Here is a 25,582-nt window from a genome sequence, read left to right as displayed (position 1 = left end):
GAGTTTGTTTTGGTTCGTGAAACGGTACTCGTATAAGAGTTGGGATCAATTATGTGACAGTAGAAGAACGAGATTGTTGTCGGGGGAAGATTCCAGGACTAATTGAGTCGATGACATCGCGCACTGAAGGGTTGGAGGGATCGGCGAATAGCGTCAGCCCCCTTCTGGTCCACCGAAGGTTTTTTTTTACTTTTCGATAATTCGGCTGTTCAATCCAGCCCATTTTAGAACTGTCTCATACTGTTTGTTTAGCAGGTTCCTGGATGTTTAAGGTCTTGGGGCTTATACTCCCCGCCTTTCTATATGGAGACATGGATAAGAGAGGATCAATTCATAGCTTAGGACTTTCTTGCTCTTTTCCATACCAATTTAGCTCAGATTTCTTTTGCCGGCATAGTAAAGACTCGTACTTAGCTTTCAATATGTAACTAGAGAGACTATGTAGTAGAATAGGTACTCCGTGCAATAGTCAACATACCGAGCCCCTGACAGGTAACAAGCAAGACACAAATATTTAGGCGGAACTATTAACTTCGTTTCTGCCGTAGGTAGCCTAAGCTATCAGCCTAATGTCTGTCGCATGCTTAGAACAATTCATGTATGCAGGCGACTGAACAGTCCTTCATAAATATAGGGATGGGATTACCTTCACATAGGCCGGTAATTTAGAGCAGAACAATGATAATAACAAACTATTGAAGCGTATCAATAAATGGGCATAGGCCTATTGAACGATCATTCTTTAAATAAGCTGAATTGATATTGTTGGTACATGAATAAATATACAACAATGTACAATGTAGTTAGTTCTTAAGTGCTCTCTCTCCTCACGATAGTCAAGGCGGAAGCTCGCAGCTGTTATCTGAGCTTCTCCAACACTCCAACCCCACCCACCACTTTGCGACCCTCTCTATCCTACCCTTCTTCTCTTTTCGACATATCACGCGCCCAAGATGTCTGACGATGATGATTTTATGCAGGATTCTGGGGATGAGGAGTATTGGTCCTCCACTTCTCCTTCCAGACTGAGCTGACTGTCGAAATCACAGTTACGACTTCGAATATGAGGATGCAGACGAGGATGAGTCCGGTGACATCGGGATCGAGAACAAATACTACAATGCCAAGCAGATCAAGGTCGACAATCCAGAAGAGGCAGTTGACGAGTTCCTGGGCATAGCGCCCATGGAACAAGACAAAAGCGACTGGTAATTTGATGGCTCCTAGGCTGGTCGCAACGACTGGCGCTAACGATGGAAACATAGGGGATTCAAAGGTCTGAAGCAGGCCATCAAGCTGGAATTCAAACTCGGGCGATACAGCGATGTAAGCTCATGCCCCAAGCTGATCTAGCTGTCCAGATACTGACCTCCCATCTCTTGATTAGACCGTCGCACACTACCGGGAACTGCTCACATACGTTAAATCCGCTGTTACACGAAACTATTCAGAGAAATCGATCAACAATATGCTCGACTTTATTGAGAAAGGGTCCGATAATGCAGAGGCGTACCAATGCATGGAGGAATTCTACTCTCTGACCCTCGAATCATTCCAAAACACAAACAACGAGCGCCTTTGGCTGAAGACAAATATCAAACTCGCTCGGTTGTGGCTGGAGCGCAAGCAATACGGCCAGTTGGGCAAGAAGGTGCGGGAATTGCACCGGGCATGCCAACGAGAGGACGGATCGGACGACACCAGCAAAGGAACATACCTACTCGAGCTCTACGCCCTGGAGATCCAGATGTCCTCCGAAACGAAGAATAACAAACGACTGAAGGCCTTGTACCAGCGCGCCCTCCGAGTGCGGTCGGCAGTGCCGCATCCCAAGATCATGGGCATTATCCGTGAATGTGGAGGCAAGATGCACATGAGCGAAGAGAACTGGAAGGAGGCACAAAGTGATTTCTTCGAGTCGTTCCGAAACTACGACGAGGCGGGTTCCATGCAACGGATCCAAGTCTTGAAATACCTTGTCTTAACGACCATGCTTATGAAGTCCGACATCAACCCCTTCGATTCGCAGGAAACCAAGCCATACAAGAATGATCCACGCATTTCCGCGATGACCGACCTGGTGGATGCCTTCCAGCGCGACGACATCCATGCATACGAGGACGTGCTGAGCAAACATCCGGATGTCTTGGCCGATCCTTTCATTGCGGAGAACATCGACGAGGTTAGCCGCAACATGCGCACCAAGGCCGTTCTAAAATTGATCGCGCCCTACACCCGGTTTTCGTTGCAGTTTATCTCCAAGCACATCAAGGTCTCTGTGCCCGAGGTGTTGGACATTCTGAGTTTCCTCATCCTTGACAAAAAGCTCAACGCCAAGATTGACCAGGATAATGGGACGGTGGTAGTGGAGAGTGCGAGTGACGTGGAGCGGCTGCGAGCTGTGGGAGAGTGGAGCTCCGCGCTGCGCAACCTCTGGCAAACAACTCTCAACGGTGAGGGGTTGCGTGCAAACGATCCGTCTCAGGGTTCCATTTTCCAATCGAGTCTTCTTGGAGACGAGGGAATGCGATCCACCCGTGCACGCAAGGATGGCCGAGGCAAAATGCCAGCCAAATGGTTCTAGGCTTGAAATTGGACTCTTCCAAGGTTAAGCGCCCTCACTCCACGTGTGCATATCTGGCTGAGCCGCGTGGAAAACAAAAAAAAAGAGCTCTCTCACCGTTTCTTTGGGTTGGGCTTACTAGCGAAGAGGGTGGAATTCAGACCCGCTATTTAGAGTTGGGTCTGACAGCGCTAAAATCACGATAAGATGAACTCTTTATGTTTCGATTTTTTCTTTTTCATGTAGTGGATGTAGTGGATGTACTAGTGGGTAGGATTATAGTGTGTAGGTCCACGGGTCTGTAGGTATTATTACTGCCTAAGTTCGGAGTAAATTCTCCCCCAGGTCCACTTGGAAGTCTCACGTAGGTTAGCTTAACTTTTGCCCGGGTGGAATGGATATACCTAGTACTCTGATACCCAGATAATAACAGGCTAGATTACAATTCGGGAAAAGAACAAGAAAAGTCAAAGTCGAAAAAGCAATACTGTTGGGGAGGACCAAAGGCATGTGAACACATTTCCTTATCTCCTATAGGATTGCATGATTGATGTGCATCAGGTACGGGGCCTTTCCCCCGAGGTCTTTCCGGTTTTCTTAGAACCATGTACGGAGCACGGAGTATAATGACTCGGACCCGAGGCATATAACTATTGACTCTCTTCCCTGTCGGCATATGAGCTCTAGGCGCGTCTTACGGTGGAAATCACAATCACAACAAAGAAACTTGTCCTGTCAAGGATATCCGAGCACCGGGTCGGGTGATTGGCAATTGTATCCAGGTAAATCCCAACACTGACACCAACATCAACAACACCAACACCAACATGCATGTAAATGTAGAAGGGTAGATTAGAAAGGAAGAAAGTAAAATTAAAATATAAACAAAACATAAAATATAAAATAAAATAAAATAAACAAGTAAATCCCGAAAAGAAAAAGAAAAGAAAGCGGGTCCTTTGCATCAAATCGGCCCCTGCACCAATCACCGAAGCCCAACATCAAACGAAACAAATCCCAGACTTCAGCCCTGGAGATTTCCAAACCCCGCTTTTGGGCCTTTTAACCTGGTTGTTGGCCTTTTGTCTTTTACGTGCTTTTTTTTAACTGTTCTTACTGTTCTCCCCTATGGTATGTCTAGTTCGGGCGTGTCCGTGGTTAATATGGAGCTCCGATTAGTCCGAGTCGGTGTTAATTGGATAACTATAGGTGGATAATAAGGGATTTGGTCGTTAATCCGCATACTGGGCAATAGTATATTCAAGATGCATATTGTATAAAGTAAATAACGGAGTACAACATACGTATCTTATCCTATTCCTACTATATAGCTCCTACATATAGTAAGGGTTTGTGGGGTATACGGGTTGTACTCCCAATGTACAACTTGAGTACGTACCTTATGTAGCACCGTAAAAAGTATGTACTACATTTTACCACATTTCACCACATTTCACCACATTTACTACTTCTTACTACATTTTACCATGTAGTTTTATAATTTTAAAAATAGGAAAAGGGAAAGCCAAGAGCGTTTACGCGAGATGTTTGTTCGATCAGCATCTTCAGTCCATCTGTACGGTAACTGGGGCACGGTGCATCGTCACTTCATGTGTTTTCTTTTCTCTTTTTCCTTTTTTCTTTTCTTTTTCTTTTCATCTTTTCATCTTTTCTTTTCGTCTTTTTCTAATTTCCATATCCCGATTTCCATATAGGGAGGGAGAAAGGTGAACTTCCCTTCAAATTTCTTTTTTTTTGGCCAAATCTCTTAAACAATTTATCCTCTCCCTCTCATTCTCTCCCCGCAAAAACTCACCTCTTCCCCATCTCTCCTCCGACTCCCACTCTTATCACTTTGAGAGACCGTCCTTTTCTCTTCTCTATTCTCTCTTCTCTCTTTGACCTTCTTACTCTTATCCACCCCTCCATGATTATCTCATCGTGTGCGAGGTCATAAACAAGGTGAGCTTCCCCCGATCGCCTTTTTCTTTTGTCATTGTGTGTCATACACACTCTTTATTTTCCTTTTCTTGGCCCCCTTTACAGCCCCCCTTCTGGTTTCTCCATTTATAATTCCCCGGAATCGATATCCGCTCGATTATACGGGAAAATCAGTCTCCATCCCTGTCAATCTCACGAATCCGGTGTGCGGTTCGTGCACCCTCCTTCAGAAGATTCCCTGGGCCGATTCCAACCGGCTTATAGCCCCTGCCGCGTGGAGGTTTGACATCATTGCCCTGCCTTTCTTTTCCCTTAATGTGATTGTGACATCCCCTTTGGATGACTTCCGGATCTCTTCATCACAAACCTTCTTTTACACACCCAATCAGAGTGGGAGAGTGGTTCTCGAGGCTTGTAGTACTTCCTCTGCCCCATCTTTTCTCCTTGTATCCTCCTATTAGCGCCTCATGAACTTGATTCGAGATTGCCATCGATGACTGCTGTGCATATTTTGCGTCTGGATCGTCATGCTGAGACTCTGATAGTAAAAGCCGATCCTCTGGGACACTCTACAGCGTCGTACAAGGCAAAACTGTGAAGCCTGTATTTCGCCCGAATCTTCCAAAGAAACCTCGGGATGTCCATTCGAGCTGTATGTCAACTTATTCTTTATATCCGTTCTTTTCCCCGGTCAAGTTCTTCTCTAACATCCCCAGAAATCCTTGACATAACCACGGCCTGGACTCTTCGACTCTGAATAAGCACAACTTCAACCGTATGCGATGTCCTTATCAAAACCTACTTGGAATCATTTCGGTATTCACCAGCCGTTCCCGGAAAAGCAGAATCCCGTTGGTTTTTACCGGGACTCCCTTTCCTCATCTTTTCTCTCTCCAGTAGCCCTTTCATTATCAGCTGCTTTCTCTCACCCAATCTCTACCAACTCCGCCAACATGAATGCGCTCTCGGCCGACGAGATGGAGCGCTTCCAGAAGCTTTCCAATAGCTATCAGCCGGATGTCCAGGTAATTGGTCACGATTATTCCGGCCTACGGCAATGGCTGACATGTCGACAGGGCCCCCTTGTCTCAACCAAACAATCTAGCCACAGCATCGCGTTGGATTACTCAAATGCGGATCCTACTCTAGCTACGAAAACAAATGTAAGCTTTGGTGGCTTGAGCCTCCTGTGTTACCACAATGTGTCTTGCATCTAACTTGCTTACAGGCGCTTGCTATCACCCATCCCGAGTGCCGTATCATGAAAGGCGACGGGAATTGTGGTTGGAGAGGTATCATCATTTGCATTCGATATCAAGTGCGTCTCATGCTAATTCTATACAGCTGTGGCATTTGGTTATTTCGAGACCCTCTTCGCCCTCCGAGACACGCTCCGTATCGAGACCGAGATTCGGAGAATGAAGTCTCTTACTACGCTTTTGGAACGGGTCGGCCTGTCGGATTCCATTTACGAGATCTTTGTCGATGCCACAGAAGAAGTCCTCAACCGAACGCATGCTGCTATCCAAAATGGTGCTCAAGATGAGTCTTTCCTTGTCGATGCTTTTAATGAGGGTTACTGCTCTGATGCTATCATTACCCACTTCCGCGTGAGTTCTTTTTCCCTCTGGGCTCTTGTCTTCCTTGTTACTGGACGTAAACTGATGTCTCGCCTTGCAGATTTTGACTAGCGCGTGGATGAAGCTCAATCCGAACCGGTACCAGGCTTTCCTTCCTATGCCACTGAACCAGTACTGCAGCTCGCGGATAGACCCGGTGAAGACCGAAATCGACGAAGTTGGTCTTCAAGCACTGATTGACGGTGTGATCGAAGGCTCCGGCTTTGGTGTTGAAATCCTTTACCTCGACCGAAGCGAAGGCGATGCCGTCACACCCCACCAACTATCCTCTGACAGTCCCAGTGGTGCAACCATTCGCCTCCTATACCGACCGTGAGTTACTTTGGCGGTTAACATGTGTTGTACCGAGTTAACATCTCACGCAGAGGTCATTATGATATCCTTTACCCAGTCGAACCTTTGAATATGGCACCCATTGTCAACCTCCAATACGGAATGACGTCCGACTACTCCCCCTGGGATCCAACAGCCCTCGGATTCGACGTCAATTCAAGCTTAATGGCCATCCCCAATCTGATGCAGGACACATCCTTTGGGATGGGCGCTCCCATGTCTCCGATGCCTTCTGTCTCGCCAACCCCCGCCAGTCCATTCCGCATGTCCCCCCAACAAGACATGTACCAATCGCCTATGCCAACCCATGCTGCACCCATCCCACCGATTCCTGTCTCTCCTCCTCCACAAATCGCACCGCCATCCTCCGCCCCGCCACCAATGACTTCACTGCCAAGTCGATCATCCGACGGCCCCCAAATTCGCCTGAATCCTTTGGTCATGAAACCGAATCTCAGTCGCTCGTTGCCAGTCACCACCCCTTTCAAAAAGTGAGTCCTGTCAAGGGTATCCACAGTACAATCGACGTCCTTATTGACTTTTCTGTCCCAGTTCCCCATACAACCAAGCCCATTTCCAGAATTCTGACTTTGAACCCATCCATTGGGAACCCCATGAACGAAGATAAAACTTGCGGGCTGTCATTCAAGAGAGCCATGGATTTTCGTTTTCTTTCTCATCTTATCTCCATAATGATCATTCTGGGTTAATTGACTCGACTCGTATCATGGTTTGTCAAGCGGGTTAGGCCAGCACATGTCACTTTCAAGTTCTTTTTGATGAAGCGCACCCTCCTCTCTTTCGGTCGAGGGAGTCCACTTTTCTCTCTTTCTTATGCCCTTCCTCTTCCTCTCTTCTCTACTCTATGATTGTCCTCTTAGCGTGGTGCAGCGCGTTGCATGGTACGAGCGTTCTCGCCCAAATTGTTTCTTTTTTCCGCTTTTCTCAATCCTCGGGGTCTGTTTCTTTCTGTTCTTTTTTCTTCCTCTCTTCATTTTCTTAGGCTACGGAACTGCAAGAAACAAGAAATGCATTACTATTGGACCAAATCTATGTCTTCACTTTAGACGCGCGGATAGAATGTCATGTTGCGAGAAGGGTGCTACGTAACTTTTATGGACTGTCATCTGGTGGGATATTTCATGGATGGTGGAATGATCTTGCCATCTTGCCCACTTCGTGATGGTCTACAATATTTGAACGAGGATTGCACCTTCAACCCTAACTATCCCCAAACCCAGATTCGAAATCCATACCCGCGCTCGCCTCTATACCTACAAGCAGAGTGGGTTCTTTTGAATACCGGCACTGAGTCAGTCTACTATTCGAATTTGGAATAAACATTCATGCTCGTACTTTTGGTGCATTTGGCAGAGATTTCACATATTCGGCCTTTTATTTGATTAGATAGCTTTAAATTAATAGTTCGAAGGTTCTTCTAGCGACAAAGTACTAAAACTTGCATCATATTAATAAAAAAAAAATAAAAAAAGAGAACAAAAGCACTTGATCGTCAGATCTAACGCATGGAGATTCCTCGGGTCGACGTCGGTCGAATACCATGACACTTCTAGAACCCCATGCAATCACCTCCCCCTAAACCACCCAATCACTGCATTCGGGACTGCCCTGATAATCTGCCATACGATATAGAGAGTATCGCTCATGGCAGGAGTAGCATACGCCGCGGGACGGGAAGGAATGTCCGCAGCGACGAGGATCGTATTCACCAGAGCGGCAGGGTAATGTTCACGCAGGTACACAGCGACCAGATCGTGTCCGTTTGTAATTCCGCCTATAGCGAGTTCAGCATGCATATCCACATCCATTAATCAAAGTGTAAAATAGAATAAAAGAAAACAGAAAACAGAAACAAAGGAAAAAGGGAAAAAAAGACATACCACTAGTCCACAAATTCCCATCCCTAGCAACCCTAACCGAATCATCCCACAACTTCGCCTCAGGAAACTTCCTTCTCATCTCAGGAATCAACAACCGCGGCGCAGTCACTTCCCGTCCCTTCGTAATCCCAGCGTGTCCGATAACATAGGCCCCCGTGCAGACACTCAGTATCGGCGCGCCGGCTGCGAAATGCGCGCGCGCAAAGTCCAGGTATTCTTCTGGTGGTGGCATCGCTTTGGGCGGTGGGCCGGGGATGAGTACGATATCCAACTTGCCTGGGGAAACGGCTGAGTCTGTGAGTGAGTCGGTTAGTTGTAGGGACATTTGCGCGGTCGTCTTGGCTGTGTCGTTTGCGTTGTGGGCGATGTAGTGGATCTCGCAGGGCCGGCCTAGGTCTACTAGTGGCTGTGGCAGGGAACATTCTTGTAGGTATTCGGGTGTTGTCATGTAGAGGAGGTCGACGGCTGATAGGTCGAGGAGTTGGACGGTTCCTACGAGGAGGACGCCGATGCGGAGGGGGGATGACATTGTGGTGGGAGTAGGGTTGAGATCTTGATCTTGAACTTTGGGATCTGGAAGTTCGGCTCCAGGGCAGCGAGGATTTATAACATCGCACTATCCAGGTCAGATGCTATCTTGCTGCACCTGATGTCTTTTGAGAAACCGCTTATCCAGCAGCTGACGTGCGTCTGGAGGCCCGGCTGTCGCTCTTGGGCATTGGACTCGATGGAATTGCACGGGCTTGGCGATCGCCTGGCAAATTTGCGCATAATTGCGCAAATTGCGTTGCTTTTGATAGTGAAAATGGGTTTCACATGGGCAGCACAGAGTCGAAAATCACCGTTGCAATGGGTCCCTATTCAGGCATGCGCTCATAGTGAGTCATCTCGTGATCCATTCCGATGGTTGAAACAACCTTGGAAAGCAATTCGATCAGAAATATCCGATATTCTTATGGTAGTGCAACTGGAACCAAGTATATGTGATATATCGGAATAAGCCGAACAGAACAGATAAGTATTCCCATCTGACCCGCTTCCCCACAGGGCTTCGGCCTTCGGGATGATGCCGAATCTTTGTAGAGCTTTGGATTTTTTAACTCATTTTGATAATGGGAGGTATCTTGTTAATAGGTATATATAATATGTACATATATAGTGGTGATATGTCTCTTTTCCCGTGTTATCAAAAGATCGGATTCTCTCCGACCCGTGACAGGGTTTCCCCGCAATATCAAAACTCTCCCGGGCCACCCAAATTCGGGGAAAGGCCCCAAGTTTCGGCTCCCCATTTTCAGTTGGTGCGGAGTAGACCACTCCGTTGATATTCATGCCAGACCATGTGCCTTGCTCTGAGATCCGGACTACTGTGTTCCTGCGTCATTTATACCCCAGACGGAATACTGTGTTCCTAAACGGCAGAGGGCAGTTTTGATGCTTGACTGGAAAGCATATACTATATAAAGCCGAGCGAACAGGGGTTACAACTCTTCTCATCGGTTCAGAAAACATCGGCATATCATGGCTACTATTGCAGAGAGCTCCCCGAAGGGCGGCTTTGCGCTTGTCCTACAGAATCCCTTTCTCTGTGGTGTAGCATCGGTAAGTGTCTGCTCTTGTATGGCATGTTCATTCATTGACCTTGACACAGTTCTCGACCCTGGGTGGTCTGTTATTTGGCTATGATCAAGGTGTCATTAGCGGTGTTATCACCATGGAGTCCTTTGGGGCTCGATATCCTCGTGTCTTTTCTGAAAGTGGTTTCAAGGGTTGGTTTGTGTCGACCCTGTTGCTTGCAGCTTGGGCTGGTTCCTTGATCAATGGACCTATTACCGATCGGATTGGCCGAAAGATGTCCATCAATCTGGCTGTAGTGGTCTTCGTCATTGGTTCCGTTATCCAATGTGCTGCTATGAATATCTCAATGCTGTTCGCCGGTCGAGCTATTGCTGGCTTGGCTGTTGGTCAACTGACCATGGTGGTGCCTCTGTACATTTCTGAAGTTTCCATTCCAGAGATCCGCGGAGGACTTGTGGTTTTACAGCAATGTAAGTTGTTTCCGAGGCTGGGATATGGCTCGCCGACTAATTCTCTTTTTAGTATCCGTCACTCTTGGGATCTTGTTCAGCTACTGGATCGACTATGGAACGAACTACATCGGCGGCACCAGATGCGCTCCTGATATCCCATACTCTGGTGGTACAATTTCAAAGCCCACCTTCGACCCTTATCACGATGTTCCTGCTGGTGGCTGCAACGGGCAGTCTGAGGTATCATGGCGTCTCCCCCTCGCCCTACAGATCGTTCCGGCTGTTATCCTCGGTATTGGAATGCTGTTCTTCCCCGACTCGCCCCGTTGGTTGCTGATGAAAGAGCGTGATGACGAGTCGCTGCACGCCCTTTCAAGACTGCGCCGCCAGGATCGTGACAGTCCTATTCTTCTCAATGAGTACCTCGAAATCAAGGCTTCTATTATGTTGGAAAACTCCTTTGCGAGGGACAATTTCCCTAATCTCTCCGGATACCAGTTGCACGCTGCTCAGGTTTGTTGTCAATTTCACCCTTATAATTCGACCTCGCTAACATGCTTAAAAGTACATGTCCTTCTTCACAACATGGTCCCGTTTCAGACGGTTGGCCATTGGGTGCATCGTGATGTTTTTCCAGCAGTTCATGGGTTGTAATGGTATGTAATTACCTACGCATCCATCCATCTATAGCGATGTCTAATTCATACAGCCATGATCTACTACGCACCTACGATCTTCGGCCAACTCGGCCTGGATGGCAACACCACCTCCCTCCTTGCTACTGGTGTCTACGGCATCGTCAACTGTCTTAGCACCCTCCCCGCGCTCTTCTTCATCGACAAAGTCGGTCGTCGACCTCTGCTCATGGCAGGCGCCGCAGGAACTTGCATCTCGCTGGTGATTGTGGGCGGCATCCTGGGTGGCTTTGGTTCCTCGCTCGTGAGCAATAAATCCGCTGGTTGGGCTGGTATTGCCTTTATCTACATATACGATATCAACTTCTCCTATTCCTTCGGTAAGATAATACCTAAAATTCTCTTCCCGCCTTCATTCTCCAGTAACCAACTAACCACATTTTCACTATCAGCTCCTATCGGTTGGGTTCTTCCTTCGGAGATCTTCAATCTCTCCATTAGATCCAAGGCCATCTCTATCACGACCTCGGCAACATGGATGTGCAACTTGTAAGTGACAGCGTTCTTGATCAGGCTAATTGATTCAATTCTAACTACTCTGTCTTGCAGCATCATTGGCCTTGTCACGCCTGATATGCTCGAGTCCATCACCTGGGGCACATACATCTTCTTTGCTGCCTTCTGTCTTCTTGCCTTTGCCTTCACCTTCTTTTGCATCCCCGAGACCCGTGGAAAGGTACGTTCCCCAGTCTTTTTTCATAGCGTGGACCACATTGTGCATGAAAGTTTGACCATACTAACTGTTTTTCAACAGACACTCGAAGATATGGATCTCATTTTCGGCGATACAGCTGCCCACGAAGAGAAGAAGCGCATCAAGCACATTGAAGCCGAGTTACGCGGAACACCGATTGAAGAAGACGACCTCATCAAGCCGGTCGGTTCGCATGTGGAACAGGCATGAATGCCAACGCGCAATGAAGAGAACTTACAGCGCAAAGAGAATATTACCCGTACTGAATAACTTATTCTTCACATAGGATGTCCTGCACTATACATCAAATCCAACTGTCAAATCATGCTTGAAGTATTCGTTCATACCTATGACTATTTCCAAAAAGTCCTAATTCCCATTTTTCCATATACCCATCCTACAATGCAAAGATACATACGGAAACAAAAGAGAAAAAAGTCAATAACAAACTTGAAACCATATCCTTTTCATTCCGCCGGCGGGAAATTCACCCATTCAGAAAAGTCCATGCCCCCCGCATTGTGCATTTGCATTTGCTGCTCGACTGGGAACAGGCTTCCGCCGAATCCGGGATCACTGAAGAGCTGCCCGGGGAATGGCATCATGTTAGGCTGCAGTTGTGGGAGCATGTGCTCGTGCTGCTGTTGGTGCTGCGGGTTGAGCTGGTCTCCCTCGGTTGGGATTCCTTGTGGCATTGGGTGCGTGGGTGGGCCGAGGAGTCGGTTGATGACTTCTAGGCAGCGGGTTGCGAAGCGGTTTGTGCCCAGCGAGGGGTGGGTTAGGAGGGATTTTGTGGTTTCGATGTCCTGGAGCCAGGAGGCGGCTTCTGGGTTTGAGGGGTCGGTCATTAAAAAGACTATGGGGATGAGCCCTGCTTGGAAGAGGAAGTAGCTATTTGTGACGTTAGATGCCGTTGTCGTTCTGGTGGAAGGTAATCCTTGGTAGGTATTAGGTATGGAAAGGGAAATACATACAGCATATACCATGCCCCAAGTCTCGTGCACATATAGTTCGCCATGTAATCTGAGATGGAGGAGATGGTCAACCGCGCGTTCTGGAGACAGCGCAATCGGCACTCCGTCTCGAAGGGATCTTCAGACCCTGCATCCGGAGTGGCTGTACCGCTGCCACTAAGTGGGGCCCAGCGTCTAGCGGCCCAGCGGAGTAGGATAGGTCTGTAGATCAAAATGGTGAGGTTCCAGTTTCGCCATAGCAGGCGGTTGCGCACGAGGGCGAGAGAGTCCGGGTCTGGATTGGCTGGCTGCATGGAGAGAGGAAGCTGCTGGTGTTTGAGGTATGATGGAAGACCGTTGTACCATTCTTCGATGGGTTTTTGCAAGTTCAGCGTGTCTTCCGGGGTGAGGCTGGGGCTTGATATGAGGCGTTGGTAGACACTATTGGTAAGGAGGTGGAAGCTGGCCTGGGCAATTAAGCCAGAGTAGATGGTTGGGCCGGGCGATTCGGCTGGCAGCGTTGTTGTTGTGGGTGTCAAATCCTATAATGTATTAGTTATTGTTTTTATGTTTCATACTGTTGCAAATACCTCTTCGTGGATATTTCGAACCTGCTTCGCATCCATGACACTATCCTCTGGGAGGAGAATTGGTCTTCCAAATGTTTTGGCTGCGCCGCTGTCGAAGATGAAAACTCCCCACCACAATCTTCTGCGGATTTCTCTTTGTAAGAGACTGATCTTCCAGCCGGGGAACTCCTTGTGGAGACCCAAACTCATGGCCATTCGGACTGCTAACCCAAGATAATTCCATCCAGTGTTGGGCTTGTTCCGTTTCTGTGCATAGTTGCTCAATAACAATAACCCTTGGACTAATGTCAGGTTGCCAGTCTCAAACACAGATGCCTGTTGCAGGTATCCTCTAGCTTCTTGGTAGAATGTGATATCGAGGTCTGAGCTGTCATCGCCGATACACCAGGCTCCCAGAGCTAAAATCGTGTTTAGGAGGATATGCCAGGCCGTACCGTGCGGGCGTAGAGATGGGTCATTAAACTGCATCCGGAAGGTAGGCTCGTGGATAAATGGATAGCTGGTGTGATAATTGAGGAAGAAGGCGTCAATAAATGCTTGTTCGATCAGCCCAGATGGGGCACTTTCCAGAAGCTGTGCTTTGAGAGGCACGCCACCTGACTTTGCGGAGCGAACAGGGATATTCAAGTCAAATCCATGATCAAAAAGTGCTCGTAACGGTACGACACTTGAAGACGCTCCTGTGATCAATGTGTCAGTTTGGAAAACAAAAAGCAGAATCCATAATGGATATTCAAGTGACTAACCAAAGTAGCCAGCTCCTTCGGGTTTAATAGACAGCGCAGCCATGCCGTCTGTCAAATCACCAAGCGTGATCTCTTTTTCGGCCCAGTCAAAGCCATCGGCTTGCTGTGGGAGAGCTTCTGGTGCTGGCTCAGCACGTTCTGGCTCATGCTTTGGGGTTGAGTGCCTTGAAGAGGACTTGGATGAAGGGGCCCTTGCCACCTCAGGGTTTTGCAAGAGAGAACGGAGTGTAGCATCCAGATCACCTCCTGGGAAAAGCCTTCCTAAAGCTGTTTCAAATGAGTGTAGGCGATCTTCAACATAGGTTAAGTGTCTGAGGTGGTCAGTCTTGTCTTCAGATACAAACTTTTTTTCCGATTCAGGTCACTTACTGCCGAGTCAGAGGACTTCTGCTGACTTTTGGGCTGTATATACATTCTTTGTTCAACTGTCGGCATTGCAAACAAACTGGTCGCTCTTTTGAGCACTATAATACCCGGGTTAGATGGGCCAAGGCCTGCAAGTGTTCAATACAAGAAGGCACTTACTCTTGACTTGCGCAAGCGGCATTCGTCACACTATTTGAATGGTCAGACTTCAACTCTTGTGTTTTCATATGTCAGTTATCATTCAGGCCGATCAATACATACAGCAAATGAGTGGGAATCACGAGTGCTAGCCATCTTTATCGAGGTAAGTTGGATATCTTGTATCTTGTATCCAATGGGCTTTGATTATGCCACACAACGGCAGTCATCTGTATAAACATTTAGCCAATGCGTCTGATATAATGAACAGAAAGTGCTTTTCGCGAAAAGACCTCCACATCGGGTATCAATGTATAGCACATAAGCATGATAGGGCTAGGGTGCGTATACACATAGTGGGGTGGAAGTGATTTCTAGAAAGGAGGATGTACTCACGATCGGCGCTACAGCACAGCCTCTTGCAATGCGATGGATAAGATGCATCATCTCCCCTCGATGATATGGTGGGGAAACCGGTCAGGTGATGCGTGCAGAAAACTCATATTGGTGCCTTAGGCAGAAATTATATGAGAATTTGGTCACAGCCCTTATTGACAGTTTTATATCTTTATCACAAGGTTCCAATGTGTCATTATCTGTGGTTTGCCTCTTATTAACTGCATTGGTCAAGATTTCAGGTTGAATGGCGTGGATATTGAGCGGGCAGTATGCAATAGGAACTATATATATTGCCTGCACATATCGCTCTAAGGACCTCCAAGCTAGACATTTTGAGTATAAAATAGCTGAAGAGTCAAATCCTATATCAATCACTGTATTGTAATTATACACAAGCGAGAATAAATCAAGAAACAGCAAGAGAAATCAAATGCCATACAATATCATCTCGATATCCTATGTCTTGGCATGGCTGGATACCTTAGGGGCCAATCACAAGCCGGAGACATTTTTTCTCGACATCATCTCCACGACTCGATCAACAACAACACTTCCATACGAAGATTCAAGAATTGCAAAGGAAAGATTGAGATCCGACCCAGTGCATCTTTAACTTGCCAAGAACAAAGGATACCATAGATATCCGAATCGAGGCGCAACCATGCCCTCTCAACCCCCACTACCACCCCTCCTCGCTCCTTATGTATCAAATCTGCCCGATTCATCTCTGACACTAGTGTCTTCTATCCTTGGTGCAACTTCAAACTGGTTGATCTTGAGATTTCTCCATGCTGCGCTGAGCTCACCGAGCCCCAACGCGGCATTTGGCTCCGACGAGCTGCACAATGGTACAAAGAAGAAAGTAGTGCTGGTGAGCTTCATGCGGAGTTATGAGTTCTGGAGGACTGAAGCAAAGCGATTGGTAAGTCTAACCAATAGGCTGACTGGTATTTGAATTTGGGCTATGCATTTACGTTCCATTTCTTATATTATTCATGTATTGATACATACTTTGTTCGACACCATTAACCAGATCTATAGGGCCTTGATCTTGCGCGTCTGGCAGATAAGCAACAATTTGCATTCATAGATGGCCTGTCTGAGTTGTTCTACGCACCGCAACCCACAGCCACTTCTCCCAGTATCTCACCGGCTGGTCTGGGAAGCAGTCCACGCACAACGCTCCCAATGCGGTCCCCGCCTGGTGCTGTACCTGGAAGGTCACCACAGCCGGCTGGGCCAACAGCCACAGGAGCGAGAGGAAATGCGACGTCGAAGCAGGCCGAACCTGGGATTGCAAAGAAGCTCCATTTCTCTGGTCGTGGTCTCGCCTCCCTCGACGCGTTGGAGAAAGATATCTCATCAGTGATCGAACAACAAAAGAGTTCAATGGAAGATGGTGATGAGCTTCTCCTCATTATAGATCAGCCTGACCTGCTCCTCGCTGCGACAGGTCCGAGTATGGGGATTGGAGCAACAGAGATGTCGGAGTGGATCACAGCGCTACAACAGGTAAGGCCTTATCAATTCCCGATAGGCAAAATCAAGGTTTACGGCAGGGCTGACTATTTTCGACAGCATGCACATGCTACGGTTTTGACGTTAGCTACGGATGCCCCATTAATACACAATGCATCCACGTCGGGAGGGTTGGCTACGCCAATAGAGACGGAACATGCGGCACTTGTTATTGGGTTGGCGCATCGGGCTCGGTCGGTCATGCAGCTCCGCACTCTGGATACCGGAGCCGCAAAAGATGTGAGCGGGGTACTGAGGATCAGCCGAGGTGGTGGCCTGAACGCGAGTGAAGAGAGCCTGGAGGAGAGAGAGGCGTTGTACTTCATTCAACGGGATGGCGGTGTCAAGGTGTTTGGTCGTGGGGAATCATAAATGGAGACTGTATACTATGGGTTAGACGTTTAAGAGCCACAAGCCTATCAAAAAACAGCCATTGAACCATGTCCAATTCAAGTCTCTGCGTCCACCAAAGAGCCTCGTACTGAGTAGAACAGATCATGAAATGGTAGGAAGGGTCTTCACATTGTATCTGTCATGACATGGGATATTCGCCAGCCATAAACAAAGAAAAAAGGAAATTCATTCACGCTTTCCCAGGGTTTTTTAATCCAGCTCTTTTCCGTAGAGAAGAGCCCCTCAACGAAACTTTTCTCATCGTCTCGCAAGTTCTACTTTGTCATCCTTGGCGTGGCAAAGAGAACCAACGTGATCGATAGTTGTACACACCACCAACTCCACGGGAAAGCGATAAGAGTCCGGAACTGCCATTGCATTTCGAGTAATGCTATCCCGTAATGCTAATTCATGTCATGCCAGGATCCCTCCCCTCATTCCTATTCCAGCCTCTCCGATAACGAAAACGCGACGCCGAGCGGACGAAAAAGGGAATCTAGTTGGTGACGGGGCCACGGGCACCCTTGGGGGTACCGGTCTGGAAGCCGTTCTGGAAGCGGCGGTGGACATCGCGCAGGGAGCGCATGCGGCCGGAGCCGGTGGTCTTGCGGCGCTTAGCCTTCTCACCCCAGTTGACTGTTCGTAAGAAATCCATGTAAGCCAGGGTTCTCGACTTGGTGCCCAAATTCCAAATAATGGCCACCATTCATATCACCAATGTTCTCGGGAGGGGTATTTGCGTACACTTGCGGGTCTTGGCAGCAGGGTAGCCGCAGTTGGCACAAGTCGACTTCTGGATGTGGAAAGACCGCTTGCCTGTAGAGTTGTAGATATCACCGGTTAGCCCTTGTCCTTGCTAGGTTGTGTGGTTGTCTTCGCCGTAATCGCCAATTCCGTCTTTCAATGTAGAAATTTGCGACTGCAGGTCGGATGGGTGGGATCGTGAAAAACAGGTGTAATACGTACCACAACGACGGCACAGAGTGTGCGTCTTGTTGTGGCGCTTTCCGAAGCTCGAGGTACCCTTAGCTGTGGCGGTTGTTAGTTTGAAGTTGTTCGACGCTGCGGAGGATCGCGGTGCGATGTTTCGGCATCGGACGTACTCATCTTGAATTATGGAACTGTGGACGAGGATATATGTTAGTAAATTGACGGGGGTGAATTGAGCACTGGTGAAGGGACCGGCATGCGGACGTACCTGGCAATTCCGTTGAAGGGGCTGGTTGTCGGGTCGTCGTCGCTAAGCGTCTCGAAACTTGCCCAAGATCTGGCGATTGTGCTCTAAGCGAGTGCGTTAGTCAATCACGTGGACCCATCAGGGCTTGTCTGGATCCCGTGACATGCTAGCCCTCACTGGAGTTAGATGGTCTGTGCACATAGCAGATCACGTGACATCAAATCATCTTCGAAAGCCAAGGTATCCACCAATGGTCCAATATCTATTTGATGTATATTGTTTTGAGACGAGGTTTTAGAACTACACGAAACAGGGATGTATAACACAAATTATTTGGCTGTAAATTTGATCAAGAGGGTATTTTAGTACATCCGAACGCCCATGCAAGTAGTATATGGAGAACATCATCAGAATCAATCTTTCCCTATGAAGTTGGCCATAGGATCCTCAGCAGCCAACCGGCTCCGCTTGTACGATTCATATTCCTCCTCTGTGACACCCGACTTCAATTCTTCCAGCGTCCGCTTTTTACCATTGGTGTTTGAATCCTGCTCTTGACCCCTGTCGTCGGCTTGTTCAGACTCGTGGGAGAGGTTCGCATTTCCAGCATTGTCGGAAACCTCATCATTGTCGTCGGCTGCTCCAGTCATCATCAACATATTGCCTTCTTCCTCAAAGGCCTTCTTTCCATCTTCCCCTGTACAGTAGCTGTTCTTCACAGTGGAATAACAGCATGCATATCCCCATTTGAATTGGTACCACCAGCTGCCGAAGACCGAAGAATGATTGTTGACCATCACATCTTCGGGGTACTTGGATTTGGTTGCATTCTTGGGCGCGCCCTTGATGGCACCGCTCTCATCATACTCAATGAATCGCTCGTTTTCAACGACCATAGTCTCTCGCAGCGCATTTGGTTTTGTGTACTCCACACCACCGTATTTATCCAGGAGAGCTTTGCGATGCGCCTCGCGCTTAGCTTCACTGTCAACCATCTCCTTCTTTCGGAGAACTTCTCCAGATGTCGGATTGGCTTGGATATGTATTTGAGGGAGACCTTTCTCTTGTGACTCCCACGCATATTTCTGGGCTTTCTCGAACTCCGCAGCATCGCCTGAAGCACGGACGAAATTCTCCTCTGCGACAAGTGCAGCGGCCTGATCATCCTGCGCACCCATGTCCACCATTCGGCGTGTTTTCGGGTCATATTTGGCGGAATCAAGGTCCAAGTTCAGCAAGTATTTGGCGGTGTCTTCTCGAATACGTAGGTTGCGGGTGGCGGTACTCTGTTGTCGTCCCATGTCGGATTCTTCGGCATACCGGATATCCGAATCGGGGCCTTCGTCGCCATCCTCACCGGCTTGAAGTTTCTTGAGATCTGAATTTTCCTTCGCCATTCGCTTAATGGCCTCCATCTCTTCATATTCCTCGACGACCTGGCGATATTCGGTGGCATCGTACCCGTTCCACCGATCTCTTTTGGCGTCCCACCCCATGTCGACCTTCTGGATAAGTTCGTCTGCCTGAATATCCTTTCCAGTCCATCGGGCGCCTTGCTTTCGGGGTCGACTCAGACACTCTTTGGTCTTGTGTGTCATCGCGCCGCAATTTTCACATGCGCCTTTGCGGTATTTGGTGGCTGCTGGACCCGCACGCTTTCCTCGATCATACCATTTTGACTGATCAGGAGTGGCTTTCTGAAGACGTTGATGCTCCAGGTAGTCGTTGTTTGTCTCATCGTCGACGTAGAATGGCTTTTTCGAGATGAAGGATGGAATGTACTCGTTGGGCGTTTTTGACGCCACATCTGCGGGTTTTCGTGACATGACTGGTAGGTTCAATGAGGGACGAGCGAGTTTTGGTTAGAGGGAAAAAGGGAAGTAAGCGAGGAAATAGATCGAGCAAACTGTCGCTCTCTCCTGTTGTGAGATGAAAGATGAGTAAAGTTGCCATAGGCCTGAGCTTGGCGGGTGGAGAATTGATATGGAGCACGTGACTAGGCGTTATCTCGCGTCGTCATGGGCATACCTCGGTCGCGTTTTCTCAACTATTCTTACTGAGGTACGAAGAAGGGGCACACATGCGATAATTGGTGTGTACCATTTATCCTCCGCAATGTTTCTGCGGCTTCTGGTCGCCACCAACCAGAGCGATGGAGCCATTCCGTGTGCGTCTCAACTGTATCGATCATTACCAGGCGACCGCGTCGGAGTTGGATCCGCCACTACCTTTTCGTGATGAGGTCTCGGAGAAGGATTTTAAGCCCAAGGTGCCTGTGATTCGAATATTCGGAGCCACCGAGACTGGACAGAGGGTTTGTGTACATGTCCATGGTGCATTTCCATACCTTTACGTCGAATACAACGGGTCCTTGGCGCCGGAAGATGGTTAGTGATAGTCATTGATGACTCGATGGGTTGAATTAACCAAATTGCAGTGAATTCGGCGATCCGAACCCTCCATCTTTCAATCGATCATGCCCTGGCGGTCAGCTTCCGCCGAAATGCATATGACCGTCGGACAGCATTTGTGGCGCACATCACCTTGGTGAAAGGAGTCCCATTCTATGGATACCATGTGGGGTGGAGGTTTTTCTTCAAAATTTATCTCTTAAACCCCTTCCATATGACTCGCCTGGTAGATCTTCTGCACCAGGGAGTTGTGATGAAACGTCCGCTTCAACCCTACGAGGCACACATGCAATACATTCCGCAATGGATGTGCGACTACAATTTGTACGGATGTGCAATCATGAGCTGTAGTCAAGTCAAGTTCCGAGCACCGGTACCTGAGTATTTCGAGCTCAGCAATCTAGCCCATCGTTGGCACGATCGTTCCATTTTACCCGAGAGCATACTCGATCACCCTGCATTACAGAAGCAAAGCCATTGCGCGCTGGAGGTTGATGTCTGTGTTCAAGATATCCTGAACCGCCTTGATGTAAAGGAACGGCCTTTGCACCATGATTTTACGGAGCTTTTGAAACCAGTTGCGGTCAACGAGCGGCTCGTTCCTAGCGTGGCTGGACTGTGGCAGGATGAAACTCGCAGACGCAAAAAGAGGATGGGTTTAACAGATCCCGGAAGCACTCCGTTTGGACCTGAAGAATTGGTTTCAATGTCTGCGGACCCAAGAGATCAGTCGAAAGGTGGTTGGATACACGAGGAAGAATTTCGTGAGATGGCATCTCAGCTTGCTGCTAATGAGAAACAGGCGGATGGCGGCAAAGATACGTCATTTGGGACATTCTTGGATACCGACGATCAAGCCAAATATGTCAAGACTGCGTTGGATAGTACTGAGGACTTCTTTCCTGGCAAAATCAGTACTTTTACTTTTGATAGCAGCCGTTCCCAGGAACTAGCCGAGCAAAAACTATCGGAAATCTCGGTTGACGAGGGTCTTGCTTTGTCTTCTCAAACTGACGGACAATATTACTCGGATTCTGATCAAGGAGGGCACTCATTGGAAGGGATAATTGAACACGAGCCTGAAACAAAACAGGACCCGCTGGGAGACAGCTTCTACGATGAGATCTTTGACGAAATGCCTTTCTTAGATGTGGCTGCACCTGCAGAGTCTGCTGAAACCAACTGCCCAGAAGCAGCTATGGATGGTGGCTACAAAGAAGGGGATTATGTAGCCCAAGAAAGAAGGCCCAGAGACCAGAGCCAAAACAGAAGTGTAGCGCCCAAAAGACAACGCTCCGAAACCCTCGATTGCCATCATTCGCCTACCAAAAGAGCTAGACATATAGCCGAACACGGCTTGTCTGACGGGCCTTTGGAATCGCCCAACACGCGGAAGCATCAGCAAGATGACAAACAAAAAAATGTCTCCTTTGATAGCAATTTGGATTCTCACGCGGAAACCCCGTCCTCAGAATCAAAATCATCCTCGCAGAGGACAGTCCGTCCAAAGGCGCATAGTTACACCAGCGGCTTGAAATTCCCGGTAGTCAAGGACCCGAATGACCCTCTGACCATTTTGCGCTACAGTCAAGATGAGGCAACTTCTTCGAGAAAAGACCCCGAGTCATCCCAGCCCCTCTTGAATTCTTTCCCTTCAGGATCTGCCACGGAACTGTCAGGCAAAACTAGTGAAACTCAGAGCTCGTCAGAGCTACATTCCTCAGCAACAGTGATGGGCCCAGTCTCTCTCGATCCACATCTCTCTCAGACTGTGAAAAGCATTCGTCAGTCATTCAATTTTGCACCCAACACGTCATTGCATTGCTTCAAATTTGCCAGCCCAACGTTCAGCGAAGTCAGTTCATCAATAAATGAACATGGGCGTCCCTCAGTTGTATACCAGAAAGCATTTTACAGCGACGAAGCGGATGTGCCTGAGCGACCAAGAGAATATGGCGGCAGAGAATTTCGGCTGGAGAGTAACACCATCCACTATCTACCCGATTTCGACCCAACGGCAGAGGCACCTGCAATGTTTGGTGAGCAGACACCGACAGCACATGACCGAGATCAGCAAGAAAAGGTTGACCAGCAACTCCGTGAATGGTGTACCTCCAAGGTCTGGGAGTTTGCTCCTGTTCCGCCAAGCCGGTCAGAAGTAATACGGTGGTTTGAAGAGTTAGAAGCCTCGCAAGAGCCTGACCGAAAAGCAGCCCAACCCATACCTCCTGAGATGAAATCCAACCTCCTCTCGCAGATTGAGGGCCCGACGCAGAAGAATGCACATGGCTTCAAATACTCCCAGAATGGTGTCTCCACCAGTGTGGAACACCAAGCTCAACACATGAGCACAATGAGCTTAGAAGTGCATGTAAACACGCGTGGAACCTTGATGCCCAACCCCGAGGAGGACGAGATCACTTCCTTGTTCTGGTGCATCCAATCCGAAGACGAGGATATTGAAGTCAATAGTCATCTTCCTGGGGTTCATGTTGGGATGGTTTACCATGGCGAAGGCGGGAGGCCGGAGGCCAAAATCTCCAAAGCATTGACAATTGACGTCGAGCATGAGCCTACGGAACTAGACCTGATAAACCGACTCATAGACATTGTCCGGTACTACGATCCGGACATCATCACAGGCTACGAAGTCCACAACGCTTCGTGGGGATATGTGATTGAGCGAGCGCGCAAGAAGTACGACTTTGACATCTGCGAGGAGCTTTCAAGGACCAAATCCCAGTCCAATGGACGATTTGGGAAAGAGGCAGATCAGTGGGGTTTCAACCACTCATCGTCCATTCGCATCACCGGGCGACACATGTTCAACATCTGGCGCGCTATGAAAAGCGAGCTGAACCTCCTACAGTACACTATGGAGAACGTCGTCTTTCATGTCTTACATCGCCGAATTCCTCACTATTCCCCGAAACAACTGACACAATGGCATCAAAGCGGCAGGCCTCGCAATATTCTCAAAGTCGTGCAATATTTCACCTCTCGCGTGCAAATGAATCTGGAAATCCTTGAGGCTAATGAATTGACGCCAAGGACAAGCGAGCAGGCGAGACTGCTGGGCATTGATTTCGCCTCCGTGATTACGCGGGGATCCCAGTTCAAAGTCGAGTCTCTCATGTTCCGAATTGCGAAGCCAGAGAACTTCCTGCTCGTCTCACCGAGCAGAAAGCAAGTCGGACAGCAGAACGCATTAGAATGCTTGCCCCTGGTCATGGAACCGCAAAGTGACTTTTACACTAGCCCACTTCTGGTGCTTGATTTCCAGTCACTGTACCCGAGTGTCATGATCGCGTACAACTACTGCTACTCAACCTTCCTGGGCAGAGCAATGCACTGGCGTGGGCGGGATAAGATGGGGTTCCTAGATTACAAGCGACAGCCCAGGATACTCGAGTTACTGAAAGACAAGATCAACATCGCACCAAATGGCATGATGTACGCGAAGCAGGAAGCGCGTCAGTCGCTGCTAGCCAAGATGCTTTCTGAGATTCTTGAAACCCGCGTGATGGTCAAAAACGGCATGAAGGCTGACAAAGACGACAAGGTCCTGCAGCGACTTCTGAACAACAGACAGCTAGCGCTCAAGCTGATCGCAAATGTCACATACGGCTACACATCCGCCTCATTCTCCGGGCGAATGCCATGTTCCGAGATCGCCGACAGTATCGTCCAGACCGGACGAGAAACCCTCGAAAAAGCCATCGCCTTCATCCACTCCGTCGAACGGTGGGGCGCCGAAGTCGTCTACGGCGACACCGACAGCCTATTCGTCTACCTAAAAGGCCGCACCCGCGACCAAGCCTTCGACATCGGCGAAGAGATCGCCCAAGCAGTAACAGACCTAAACCCAAGGCCAGTCAAACTCAAATTCGAAAAGGTCTACCACCCGTGCGTCCTGCTCGCCAAAAAACGCTACGTAGGCTTCAAATACGAGCACCGCAATCAAAAGGAGCCCGAATTCGACGCAAAGGGCATCGAAACCGTCCGTCGCGACGGTACACCCGCCGAACAAAAAATCGAAGAAAAAGCCCTAAAAACACTCTTCCGCACCGCAGACCTCAGCCAGGTGAAATCCTACTTCCAGCGCCAATGCGCAAAGATCATGCAAGGCCGCATCTCTATCCAAGATTTCTGCTTCGCCCGCGCAGTCCGACTGGGAACGTACTCTGACCGGCACCTGCCCGCCGGCGCGGTGATAAGCACCAAGCGCATGCTGGAAGATCCGCGCTCCGAGCCGCAGACCGGTGAGCGCGTGCCGTACGTTGTTGTTACCGGTGCGCCGGGGGCGAGACTTGTTGATCGTTGTGTTGCGCCGCAGACGCTTCTGCATGATGCGCAGCTCGAGCTTGATGCGGAGTACTATATCACGAAGAATATTATTCCGCCGCTGGAAAGAATTTTCAATCTTGTGGGTGCGAATGTGCGTCAGTGGTATGATGAGATGCCGAAGGTGCAGCGCATTCGGCGAGTTGAGGGGTCGGCGCTGGCGAGGCCGAATTCTGTCGGTGGGGCTAGTAGGAAGACTCTAGAGTCTTATATGCGCTCATCGTCGTGTGTTGTCTGTCGGTCGAGATTGTCTGATGCTGCTGTGCCTGTGTGTGGGGATTGTCTGCAGAAGCCGCATCTTACGTTGCTGGATGTTGTTTCACGGCTGCAGAGGGCGGAAAAGAGAGTCGTTGATCTGGAAGCTATCTGTCGCTCTTGTATGGGTGTTTCTCCTGGTGATGAGGTTAGCTGTGATAGTCTCGATTGCCCTATCTTCTACTCGAGGGCTAGAGATGCTGCCAATTGGAGACACTCCAAAGCCGTGTTGGAGCCTGTTGTTGAATTGTTGGAACGGAAGGGAGATGAGGGATTGGATTGGTAGTCTTCTGGATACATGGTGTTTTGAAGTTGGAGTTTTGACTTGGATATACCCTACGGACTCTGTTGATGGTTAGTTCTACAAATTGGAGCAGATTCGAGCGTCCCAGTGCGAAGTCCCAGTTTCATTCGTATGCAGACAGAAGGTCATCACCTAACCAAGTGAAAACACTGGTCTGCAATCCCTCCCCTTCTCCTTTTTTTGGTCTTTTC

At 48.7% G+C, this 25,582-nt stretch overlaps 9 protein-coding genes across 9 annotated transcripts; 5 read left to right on the top strand and 4 right to left on the bottom strand.

Moving 5' to 3' along the window:
- Positions 1–953: 953 nt before the first annotated feature.
- N7489_002391 (uncharacterized protein) lies at positions 954–2,584 on the top strand (the record flags this gene model as incomplete). The annotated part of the gene is made up of 4 exons (XM_056708146.1): positions 954–997; positions 1,050–1,208; positions 1,266–1,326; positions 1,388–2,584. 4 exons carry the CDS (start codon positions 954–956, stop codon positions 2,582–2,584), a joined length of 1,461 nt encoding a protein of 486 aa, XP_056572448.1.
- Positions 2,585–5,286: 2,702 nt separating this feature from the next.
- On the top strand, positions 5,287–6,972 carry N7489_002390 (OTU family ubiquitin thioesterase; the record flags this gene model as incomplete). The annotated part of the gene is made up of 6 exons (XM_056708145.1): positions 5,287–5,529; positions 5,581–5,667; positions 5,733–5,796; positions 5,849–6,114; positions 6,185–6,456; positions 6,510–6,972. 6 exons carry the CDS (start codon positions 5,287–5,289, stop codon positions 6,970–6,972), a joined length of 1,395 nt encoding a protein of 464 aa, XP_056572447.1.
- A 1,091-nt stretch (positions 6,973–8,063) lies between these two features.
- N7489_002389 (uncharacterized protein) lies at positions 8,064–8,907 on the bottom strand (the record flags this gene model as incomplete). The annotated part of the gene is made up of 2 exons (XM_056708144.1): positions 8,064–8,272; positions 8,379–8,907. 2 exons carry the CDS (start codon positions 8,905–8,907, stop codon positions 8,064–8,066), a joined length of 738 nt encoding a protein of 245 aa, XP_056572446.1.
- Positions 8,908–9,899: 992 nt separating this feature from the next.
- On the top strand, positions 9,900–12,007 carry N7489_002388 (sugar porter family MFS transporter; the record flags this gene model as incomplete). Its single annotated transcript, XM_056708143.1, has 8 exons — positions 9,900–9,980; positions 10,030–10,426; positions 10,479–10,921; positions 10,974–11,064; positions 11,118–11,423; positions 11,496–11,592; positions 11,653–11,779; positions 11,858–12,007. The coding sequence occupies 8 exons, from the start codon at positions 9,900–9,902 to the stop codon at positions 12,005–12,007; spliced, it is 1,692 nt and encodes a 563-aa protein (XP_056572445.1).
- Positions 12,008–12,264: 257 nt separating this feature from the next.
- On the bottom strand, positions 12,265–14,776 carry N7489_002387 (putative C6 transcription factor (Gal4); the record flags this gene model as incomplete). The annotated part of the gene is made up of 7 exons (XM_056708142.1): positions 14,714–14,776; positions 14,612–14,641; positions 14,456–14,550; positions 14,087–14,397; positions 13,341–14,020; positions 12,772–13,292; positions 12,265–12,688 (listed from the first exon to the last, which is right to left on the bottom strand). Exons 1-7 carry the CDS (start codon positions 14,744–14,746, stop codon positions 12,265–12,267), a joined length of 2,094 nt encoding a protein of 697 aa, XP_056572444.1. The 5' UTR covers positions 14,747–14,776.
- Positions 14,777–15,650: 874 nt separating this feature from the next.
- On the top strand, positions 15,651–16,879 carry N7489_002386 (uncharacterized protein; the record flags this gene model as incomplete). The annotated part of the gene is made up of 3 exons (XM_056708141.1): positions 15,651–15,911; positions 16,031–16,501; positions 16,568–16,879. The coding sequence occupies 3 exons, from the start codon at positions 15,651–15,653 to the stop codon at positions 16,877–16,879; spliced, it is 1,044 nt and encodes a 347-aa protein (XP_056572443.1).
- Positions 16,880–17,064: 185 nt separating this feature from the next.
- Positions 17,065–18,278, bottom strand: N7489_002385 (60S ribosomal eL37 domain-containing protein; the record flags this gene model as incomplete). Its single annotated transcript, XM_056708140.1, has 5 exons — positions 17,065–17,536; positions 17,645–17,716; positions 17,867–18,021; positions 18,099–18,181; positions 18,255–18,278. The coding sequence occupies 5 exons, from the start codon at positions 18,276–18,278 to the stop codon at positions 17,397–17,399; spliced, it is 474 nt and encodes a 157-aa protein (XP_056572442.1). The 3' UTR covers positions 17,065–17,396.
- Positions 18,279–18,490: 212 nt separating this feature from the next.
- On the bottom strand, positions 18,491–19,903 carry slu7 (mRNA splicing protein SLU7; the record flags this gene model as incomplete). The annotated part of the gene is made up of 1 exon (XM_056708139.1): positions 18,491–19,903. One exon carries the CDS (start codon positions 19,901–19,903, stop codon positions 18,491–18,493), a length of 1,413 nt encoding a protein of 470 aa, XP_056572441.1.
- A 326-nt stretch (positions 19,904–20,229) lies between these two features.
- Positions 20,230–25,373, top strand: N7489_002383 (DNA-directed DNA polymerase zeta catalytic subunit REV3; the record flags this gene model as incomplete). The annotated part of the gene is made up of 2 exons (XM_056708138.1): positions 20,230–20,464; positions 20,515–25,373. The coding sequence occupies 2 exons, from the start codon at positions 20,230–20,232 to the stop codon at positions 25,371–25,373; spliced, it is 5,094 nt and encodes a 1,697-aa protein (XP_056572440.1).
- Positions 25,374–25,582: the final 209 nt, after the last annotated feature.

Source organism: Penicillium chrysogenum (assembly GCF_028827035.1).
Source record: "Penicillium chrysogenum strain IBT 35668 chromosome Unknown utg000001l_segment0_segment0, whole genome shotgun sequence".
In the NCBI taxonomy this organism is placed as follows: Eukaryota; Fungi; Ascomycota; class Eurotiomycetes; order Eurotiales; family Aspergillaceae; genus Penicillium; species Penicillium chrysogenum.
Note: the sequence above shows the minus strand (reverse complement) of the source record. Positions and strands in the feature narration are given on the sequence as shown.